This window comes from Rosa rugosa, chromosome 1 (assembly GCF_958449725.1).
Source record: "Rosa rugosa chromosome 1, drRosRugo1.1, whole genome shotgun sequence".
Classification (NCBI taxonomy): domain Eukaryota; kingdom Viridiplantae; phylum Streptophyta; class Magnoliopsida; order Rosales; family Rosaceae; genus Rosa; species Rosa rugosa.
The window spans coordinates 64510486-64520905 of NC_084820.1; the positions used below are offsets into that span (position 1 = coordinate 64510486).

At 41.6% G+C, this 10420-nt stretch overlaps 1 protein-coding gene across 1 annotated transcript; it reads right to left on the reverse strand.

Moving 5' to 3' along the window:
* Positions 1-7022: 7022 nt before the first annotated feature.
* On the reverse strand, positions 7023-8363 carry LOC133732898 (uncharacterized). Its single transcript, XM_062160508.1, has one exon. The coding sequence runs from the start codon at positions 8361-8363 to the stop codon at positions 7023-7025; it is 1341 nt and encodes a 446-aa protein (XP_062016492.1).
* Positions 8364-10420: the final 2057 nt, after the last annotated feature.

Sequence of the window (10420 nt, forward strand, 5' to 3'; positions counted from 1 at the left end):
CTAAATATGCTCTTAGTGTATTGTTTTAAGGAGTATTTTGGTTATTTAATTCAATATTTGGAGATACTCTTTATTTTGTTTCAATGTATTATTCAAGTTTTTATGAAGTATCATGATAAAAAATTAATATTATTATTTTAAATTTAAGAATATTCGTTATAATAAACAGATCGGACTAGTGGACTGTGTATCTGTTAATCTGCCAGATATGGATTGGTACCTCAAGCCACTAATAACTTTCGTACCTGAACTTCAAGCCACTAATAACTTTCGTACCTCAAGCTCAAAAAATATCAGATTGGTACCTGAACTTCTGACCCCAACCCAATATCAGTATCTGGGAACAGTAAAATCGTTAACGGAGTTAATTTTTGAAGGGTAAATCTGTCATTTCACTGTTCATCATCTCCAAAACTCTCCCCTCTCTCTATGCAAACCCAGATTTGTCATTATCTTCTTCATACCTCACACACACAAACCCAAATCAACCAAGGGAAAGGTGAGAGGAGTTGGTGGTGGATGAGACGGTGGCCATTGAAGAAGTGAAAGGTTGGTTGATAGTGGTGATGAGGTATGAAGAAGAAGAAGAAGAAATCTGGTATTGCAGAGAGAGGGGAGAGTTTTGGAGATGATGAACAGTGAAATGACATATTTACCCTTAAAAAATTAACCCCGTTAGCGATTTTACTGTTCCCAGGTACTGATATTGGGTCGGGGTCAGAAGTTCAGGTACCAATCTGATATTTTTTGAACTTGAGGTACGAAAGTTATTAGTGGCCGATAGGTCAGGTACTGTTTGTGAGATTTTCCCTTAAAGTTTTTATGAAGTATCATGATAAAAAAATTAATATTATTATTTTAAATTTAAGAATATTCATTATAATAAACAGATCGAACTAGTGGACTCTGTATCTGTTAATCTGCCAGATATGGATTTCAATTAAGCTATTGGACGATCTGTCAAGTTACCGAATCAGGTCGGATTGAATTTTATTGTTACTAAACGGATTCCGATTTAAGTCGATCCGCTCCAAACCGATCTATTTACAAGTCTAGTCTTATCTCACGTATTTCTTATTTTTATTCATTGTCTTTTAGTAGTTGATCATCCGACCATTCAACTCTTAAATTTTTAAAAGTAATTTATATATACAAATAGATCAAATCACTTGATAAATTAAATTTATCTAATTTAAATTGTTGATCTTCATAATACTTGTTGGTGCCGATTTCAGCATCAACAAGTCAACGGAAGTTCCGTTGAAATCCAAGTGTAAAGTAGTGGGGTTGCTTTCTTGAAGTGGGCATATCTCTTCCTTCGATTAGTTTGATTATATGTGTGGCCTTGGTCGTCCACCTCTTGTGACTGAAGGTATGGCTTCGGTGGTCTTGGGCTTCCAAGCTCCCGTGTTGGGTGAAAGTGATACAGAGTGGCCTCGGGATTCCTCCACCTGATGTTGGGCTTCCAAGCTCCTTTCATGGGTGAAACTGATAGCCTCACGTCGGGCTTCCTCCACCTGATGTTGGGCTTCCAAGCTCCTTTCTTGGGTGAAACTAATAGCCTCACGTCGGGCTTCCTCCACCTGATGTTGGGCTTCCAAGCTCTTTTCTTGGGTGAAACTGATAGGCTTGCCTCGGGCTTCCTCCACCTGATGTTGGGCTTCCAAGCTCCTTTCATGGGTGAAACTGATAGCCTCATGTCGGGCTTCCTTCATCTGATGCTGGGCCTCCAGGCTACCTTGTTGGGTGAAACCGATAGTCTCGTCTCGGACTTCCTTCACCTAATGCTGGGCCTCCAAGCTCCTTGTTGGGTGAAGTCTCGGACTTCCTTCACCTGATGCTGGGCCACTAAGCTCCTTGTTGGGTGAAACTGATAGTCTCGTCTCGGACTTCCTTCACCTAATGCTGGGCCTCCAGCTCCTTGAGTTGGCGGAGCTCTATGGAAAGGACTATGCACTTTGGCATAGCTTTGGGAGAAAAGAGAGAGTTGAAGTCCTCCCTTCAGCCTTCTGAAGGCTGGGTATTTATAGGAGAAGGTTGGTTGAGATGGAAAGGACAAAGTATGGGTTCTTCCCTAAAATCGGGGTGGCAGCCCATACTTTCTGCTTTCTGACACTCCAAGGGATGGCTTTGACAGAGTTGGTGACAGGTGTCACCACCATGTGGTCCGATATGGTTGGTGAAGGGCCAGAGACAGGTGTTGCCTATCCAAGCTTCCCTTTTCCTGGAATTACTCTTAGGCCATGCCTTATGTCGGAACTTGACACGTGGCATGGTTGGTTAGATTTTGCTTTGATTGGTGCTCCACGTCTCTTCATGACGATTACATGTGCGTGAACTTGGAGGTCGAGGCTTTAACCTTGGAGCTCGTGGTCATGATCCTTAGAGGTCGAGGCTTCTAAGCTAGGGGGTCGAACTCTTGGTCTTGGGGGTTGAAACTCTTGGTTCCTTTGGACTGTGCTATTCTAGTAGTGAGGTCGTGATATGCTTTTGCCTTGCCATCTAAGACGGTGAGTCAATCACATGGTGACCGTCCAAGACTTGAGAGGTGGAGATCCAAGGTTGAAGACTTGGAGTACCAAAGTGAGGCATCTCACTAGTCATGATTATTTCCATCTTAGGGTTATCTTTTCTTTCTCGATGAAAGGTTTAAGTGCATTGAAATGTCAGAGTCCTACGTGGACTCTTTGACATTTCAACGCGTACCACGTGGAATAGGTTGAAAAGTTAAAAGTATTTGTCGAACCAAATTATGACATCAACAATACTAAATATAAATTACAATTATGAAGATCATAATTTGGTTGAAAATTTATATAAATGATATACACATGTAATTTAAAACTGAATAATTAAGTTGACGAGCTGTAATCAAAAGATTAACTCCACAAGCAATCTTTTACAATATATATAAATACAAAAATAATAATAATTTTTTAGCAAAGAAATCCCCAAATTATTATTTTACAAGTGTATATGAAACAGTCCTGCTTCAACATTAGCTAGCTCCCCGCACACACTTCTTTAGTAATATTTTTGCTTAACAAATCAATCATCTCTATCCTCATAATGCAATCATCTGCTCATTCTATATAATAAAATCAAACATTTGTATACCTTAAGTTGGAAAAAAACACAAATCAGTCACAAAAATCAACTCCCCAAACGTCAAACTCATTGATTGTAAAGACAAAAATAATAAGACTCTATGAAACCATTTCCTTTTCAAGCGATAGATGAATTACCCAAACCATTATCCATATAAATTATCATCGCATGAGATAATACCAAAACAGTCGAGAAATTGAGGATAAAGTCAAATTTGCAGTCTGAACAAACTGATTATTAAACCCATCAATACCTCCAGAAACCCACAGAAACCTCCAAACGAAGGTGGGGACGGTGTCCCCACCACTCCCATTATAATATCCAAAACCACCCACCCATTACCACCAGTCTGTCCCAAAACCCCTCAACAGTACTTGCCACCTTCCTCCTCCTCTATAAATACAACCCCTTGCCGCACCTCTTCAACACTCTTACGGTCTGGTCTCTCCTCCCAAGTACCACCAATCAAACTAAACTCTCACTCTCTTCTTTAAACATGAACTATCTCAACCGCGTGTGGGTGGCGGCCAGCGTTGCGACGGTGCAGGGCCCGTCGGACCAGGTCCCCAGAAGGAACTCCGGCCTTAACTCGTTTCAGCTCAGCCGGAGGCGATCCGGCGGGGACGCGTCGTCGGATCTCCCGCCTTCGCCTGGCGGAGCCGGGTCGGGTTTTTCTGGAGGAGGAGGAGGTGGAAAGTGCGAGGAGAAACGACAGCAGTCCGATGAGTCTCTGCAGCGAGTCATGTACTTGAACTGCTGGGGTCAGGGATGATGAGGTCGCCGGAGATTGGGGTTTTCCGGCGTCGGAATTTAGATTTAAGTTGGAAGTTCGAAGTTACCGTTGATCCGCAGGGAGGATGGGTTGTTGTGGAAAATGATGGGTAACTCGATTATTGAGTTGACCGGGATGGTGGTCGGAATCATTATGTAAATTGTACAGCAGCGATGAGAAATAATAGATGATCTTTTCTTTTCTCGTATTTGGTTTCGTATTTATGAATTATGGAAAGGTACATATACATAAAAACTGTTAATCACAAATTCACAAACAGATGTTATGAACTCGTAAATCATTTTGTCCCATTTTCAAAACGTATCAAGAAGCAAATGTGTTGAAATCGATGAAGTCTAAATGTGAATTATAAGAAAAGAAAATTACTTATAAGTGTAATTTTAAATTTTTTTTTTTTTTGAAAGAAAATTCCGAACTTCTATTAATCAATTACGATGATTACAATCGTACATAATGGCATCCAATATTAACTCTGGAGCTGGAGCAAACCACTCATGAAAACCTTCATTTTCAAAGGCATGACTAGCTAACCTATGAGCAACACAATTTGCCGAACGAGGAGCATGAACAAAAGATATCTCCTGAAACACCCTTGCACCTACTTTGATATCCTCAATGAGAGGACTATAAATAGACATATCAGGCACCTCAGAGAGTATTGCTTGGATGGCAACTAAGCAATCACTTTCAATAATAACTTTATCAACCATCATAGCTTGACACAAATCCATACCTGCTCGTATAGCCATCAATTCAGTGTGTAATGCTGCTGTAACATTACTAACCTGATGCGCCATAGCTGCAACAAAGCCGCCCTGATCATTCCTTATGACGCCTCCTACAGCACCATAGTCCACTGATGGCAAAAAGGCACCATCAATATTCAACTTAAGAAAACCTGCTGTTGGTGCCTTCCAAAACTGGTGTGCATGGCCTTTTGTCTTCCTCCCATTAGGATACCTATGAAGTAAGAAGCTTTCATACCAAGTCATAGTACCCAAAGAAAGAGCTACTGCACTCTGAGACTTATCTGACCATAATTTCTCATTGCGATTCTTCCACAATGTCCAAACCGTCATAAGAAGCTTTGCGAAAATATCAGAAGACATGGTGGTTGCCTGTTCTAACATCCATTCTTTAAAACTAAAGGAGTGTGACATATATAGAGGCAAGTTAAACAGAGCAGCACCCAAAATCTCTGTGGCCACCGGACAACCGCAAAAGACATGTCTGCTATCCTCATACGGGTGAGAACACAACAAACAGCCTAACTCTCCTGTATACCCTTTAGTAGTTAATCGGTCCCGTGTAGGCAATAAATTATGACATGCCCGCCATAAACAAATATGAACTTTCCCGGGTACCCTAGCATGCCATAAAGCCTTCCAAAGCAACTCAAAAGGATCACCCACAGATGTTGAAACCCTCAAATTATCTAACACAATATCCCGAGCCACCCAATAAGCACTCTTCACAGAATAAAATCCTTTTCTCTCCAATTTCCAGGTAATTCGATCACTCCTCACATTTCGACTCAAAGGAATGCACATAATTTTGTCCACTATATTAGGAGCAAATAAAGAATGAAGTACCTGGGCAGACCACGTCCTGGAGGCACCATCTATCAATTCGGCCACAGTATCAATTTCACAATGAGCCGGTCGAACTAGAGTACCATCAGGCACATCTGGTATCCAATTTTCCTTCCATATATTAATCTGCTGTCCTGTACCCACCTGCCACTGAACTCCAGCTCTCAGTACCGGTCTACTAGTCAAAATGGACCTCCAAGAGAAAGATGGGGACTCCCCCATATCAGCCTCCCAAAAAGAACAATTCGGGTAATATCTTGCTTTAAACAATCTAGCAATTAAAGAAGAAGGATTCGAGATTAACCTCCACCCCTGCTTTGCTAACATAGCCAAATTGTAAGCATATAGGTTTTTAAAACCCATTCCACCCTCTGCTTTAGTAAGACACATCCTATCCCAAGACCTCCAATGAATCTTCCTCTTGTCCTCTGTATCACCCCAAAAAAATTGAGCACACAATTGATGCAAATCATCACATAAGCCTTTAGGTAATAGATAGCAGTTCATGGTGTACAAGGGCATGGTTTGTGCTACCACCTTTATCATAATCTCTTTTCCGGCTGAGCTCAATGTTTTTGTTTTCCAACTAGTCAGCTTCTTTGTAATACTCTCTCTGATATACTCAAAAATTTCCGTTTTGGACTTTCCCACATGCAATGGTAACCCCAAATACCGATCATGTTCTTGGACACACTTCACCTCCAAAATAGCCGCTAACTGAACTTGCACACTTGGTGCCACATTTTTACTAAAAACCACACTACTCTTCTGCAAATTTATTCTTTTCCCGAAAGCTCTCTCATACACATCAAGCAAAGCCCTGTATTGCCGACATTCTGCCTCCACAGCTGAACCAAAAATAAAACTGTCATCCGCAAAAAATAGGTGATGTAAAATAGGAGCACCCGGACACATACTTAATCCCTGCAAGCTGTTTGCAGCCACTGCATTTGTGATCATTGAAGATAACCCTTCCGCACACAGGATAAATAAATACGGGGATAATGGATCCCCTTGTCTAATTCCTCTCGTAGGTGTAATGTATCCAGAAGGGTCGCCATTAATAAGAACAGAATACCGAACAGTAGTCAAGCAACTCATAACCATTTGAATCCATCTCGAATCAAAGCCCATCTTTACCAAAATAGCTTTCAAAAAACTCCATTCCAACCTGTCATAAGCCTTACTAATATCCAACTTTAAGGAAAAAAAACCTTCTGCTTGTCGACGCAATCTATGCATGAAATGCGCTGCTTCGGTGGCCACCAAAGTATTATCTGAGATCAAACGTCCAGGTACAAAAGCACTTTGTAAAGGTGAAATAATCGCCGGTAAAATCTTTTTCAATCTGTTAGCCATAACTTTTGAGCTAATCCGATATATCACATTACAAAGTGCAATCAGTCTCAACTGTGTAGCATCCTGAGGATCTTTCACTTTAGGAATCAAAGCAATATGAGTAAAATTGGACTCCTGCCACATAACCCCTGTTTCTAAAAAAACTCTCACCGCTAAACACACATCAGTACCTACTGTATCCCAATATTTTTGGAAGAAAAAGGTGACATACCATCCGGTCCAGGGCTCTTTGAAGGGTGCATCTGGAATAATGCTTTCTTGATCTCCTCATCCGAATAAGAAGATAATAACTGCGCATTCATAGTCGATGTCACCCTACAATTCAACCCGGCCAACACCTCCTGAATAGCCTCCTCATCCACCCCGGCAGATTTATATATCTCCTCATAATACTCAAGCAAAATAGCCTGAATTGTCTCCGGTTGAGCACACCATTGTCCTTCATTATTCTGCAGTCCCTTGATGCGATTTCTACACTTCCTATTTGATGCCCTTCTATGAAAAAATGCAGAATTCCTATCTCCATCCTTCAACCATAACACTCGAGATCGTTGCCGCCAATAAGTCTCTTGTTGTGCAAGTAATTCACTATATCGAGTGTGTAATTGTCGGTGCTCCTCATACTGAACTTCAGAAAAAGGCTGCCGCATTATTTCATCCATTTTCTCCTGAATCAGCCTCATCTCAATCTTTGCATGTTCAAACACCCCTCTATGCCAAGTCATTAGCTGCTTCCCAGTCTCTACAATTTTCAAGGCCACTTGGTTTAATGGGTTCCCTGTCGAAGGCCGAGACCAACCTTGATTAATAATGTTCTTGCAGTCTTGATGTTGTGCCCACATCTCTTCAAACCTAAACTGACGTGGTGTACGTCGAATCTGCAAACGCTCAGCGCTAACCTCCACCAAAATAGGACTATGATCAGACTCGTTTGGAGGCAGAGTCACCGCCCTAGAACAAGAGTACCAATCTCTCCATCGAGCACACTGAAATGCTCTGTCCAATCGCTCCTTGGTATACCTGTTAGACCAAGTAAATCTACTCCCATAATATCCCATATCCAGCAACCCCGCCTCTGCCATAGTGGTTCTGAACAGCCGCATAGGCGCAGCTGCACGCGGCCTCCCTCCAGATTTATCATCCCGACAAGCAACCTCATTGAAATCGCCCACCACCAACCAAGGTAATGTGCTATTCACCGCTAGGGCTCGAATCAGTTCCCACGTTCGCCACCGCTGACTTCTGGTAGCATAACCGTAGATCCCAGTAAATCTCCAGACCTCAGGCGACCCCAAAACACCCACCTCTGCATCAATATGATGTGGGGAGTAAGTCTTCAAACGAACCGGAACATCTGCCATCCAAAATAAGGCCACTCCTTGTGAATCTTCCTCACAGGGATAAGCAATGCACCCTGCAAATCCCATTCGAGTACGAAGCGACTCCAACAAATTTGGCTGTGCTAGGGTTTCCGAGAGAAATAGCAGACTCGGTCTCTTTGCATGAACCATATCGACCAACGCTCGTTGAGTCTCATTGTTCACAATGCCCCGACAATTCCAGGCGATCACATTGATCTGAAGCATCACAAGGCTGCTACTACGGCGGCGCACAGTGGCGCACAGAGAGGCAGCGATCAGGCTGCGCTAGGGTTTTTTTACCTCTTTGTTAAAAAACCCAATCCTTTTAGCTGCACCTAATTAATCTCACCAAACCAAGATCAAATCAAATAATAATGTGTGTATGAAAACAACATTAAACATATGCCATGGGTCATTTGTATGGTGTTGTTTCCGTATACAATGCTCCTCTGACCTTTTGCTCAAGATGGCAGCAAGTAAAAGCTTTGTAATTTTAAAACTTTAATTAGCCATAAGGTCACATAATGTTTTAATTGTTTTTTGTTTTCATAAGGCCACTTGCATCTTCAAATTGTTTCACCTTGACGATTTTGCCTTTTCATCTAAGAAAATCAAATTCATCGGCCCCAAATTATAGATCGATCACTCTCTCTCTCTCTCTCTCAACTCCAACACAGTGATTCCCAATCCTCTGTTTGCAGAAGATACTTTCACTTTTCTTCACCAAATCAGTCTCCGTTGACTTTGTGATTTCGTCTTGAATTTTCGATTAATATCGTGGCCGTCGTTGCCGACCTTGAGGATCATGGATCGGAGCTCATCCTCCGTCTCCGGGTAGCCGAGGTGTCTCGCTGAGCTCAGACAACGATACAACAACTTTATGACTCTCACTGCTGTGACAGAGGCCGAATCATACGCTGCACCTTATGGCATCGATGAGACCAGCGGCGCAGTAGGACCTCGTGCAAATTGTTGATATGAATTCCCTTGGTTGTGCACGTTTTTGTTCGATCTGATGCTCTTTGATCTTTGTCAAGTTCAAATATATGAGATTTTGTGCAAATTGTTGTCCCCTTATGATCGACGCCATTACCTCCACCACAGAGAGACTCGTAAGTACCACTCTTCTCAATCTCTCTGCAATTTTTTCTTGAATGAGAATGAGAGAGTGAGATTGTTAGGATTGTGAATTCTAGGTCTAAATGCTTGTAAATTCTGGAAATTCTAGGGTTTATGAGTTTGGATGTGAATCGGATGTTACCGTTTTTAGGTTAAGATCTATGAGGATAACGATAATGCAAGAAAGGACAAGGCTGTTAGGAAAAGAGGAACGAATCGCTCTCCTGCAGAGGGTTGTTAGGCCTGTCATTCTTCTCCCTATCTTTGTAATATGGATGGCTTATGAAGAACAATAGCTGCTCTTGTTATTAGAATCAAAGCTGCTTGAACTGATTGTTTCTATGCACAAATGTTGATCTGATTTACTTTAAGGGTTTTTTACTTTAACAGTGTCGGAACTCTTCGAGGACTTTTAAAATGATACCTGAACTTTCAAAGTTATCAATGTGAGACCTGAACTCATTTTTTCGTATCAACGTCGTACCTACGGTCAATTTCCGTCATGGAACCATTAACTATGACCATATGTCTGGCACGTGAGGCACAAAATAAGGGTAAAAGACTAATTTACCCTCAAAAGTATTTTATTTTATTCTTTATTCTTTATTTTTTTGCTTTATTTCTTTTTTTCTTTCTTGTTTTTCTTTTTCAGCTTCTTCTTCCCTCTGCTTTGTCCCTCCGATTTGAAGCAGAGTCTCTGGTCCAAATGCTAATTAAGGGCGTTGAGCAAATCTGAAGAATTTCTTCATGCAACAGGGAAAAACCATGATCATCTCCTTCTCACCTGGTCTTGAATCAATAGGTAACCCATGGTCATGGGGAAGTGGTGGCTTCGGTGGTGATAGGTAGGAAAAGGAATGGATAGATCTGGTGGCTCTGTGTTTCCAAGGAGAGAATGAATATTAGGGTGAGTGGTGATGATTGCAGAGAAAAAAGAAATGGATAGGTGTTGTGGTGTTAGTTTTTAGTGTGGCAGGTTAATGTTTTTAGCTGCTTCAGTCTCAACAGTAAAAAAGAAGCCATGGCCTTATATTAGATCTCGCCTTCTCTCTCAACCACTCAACCCTTTCCAAGCACTACCTGACAAC

Coding starts and splice junctions, on each gene's coding strand:
- LOC133732898 (XM_062160508.1), bottom strand. CDS start 8,363: ATGGTTCATGCAAAGAGACCGAGTCTGCTATTTCTCTCGGAAACCCTA.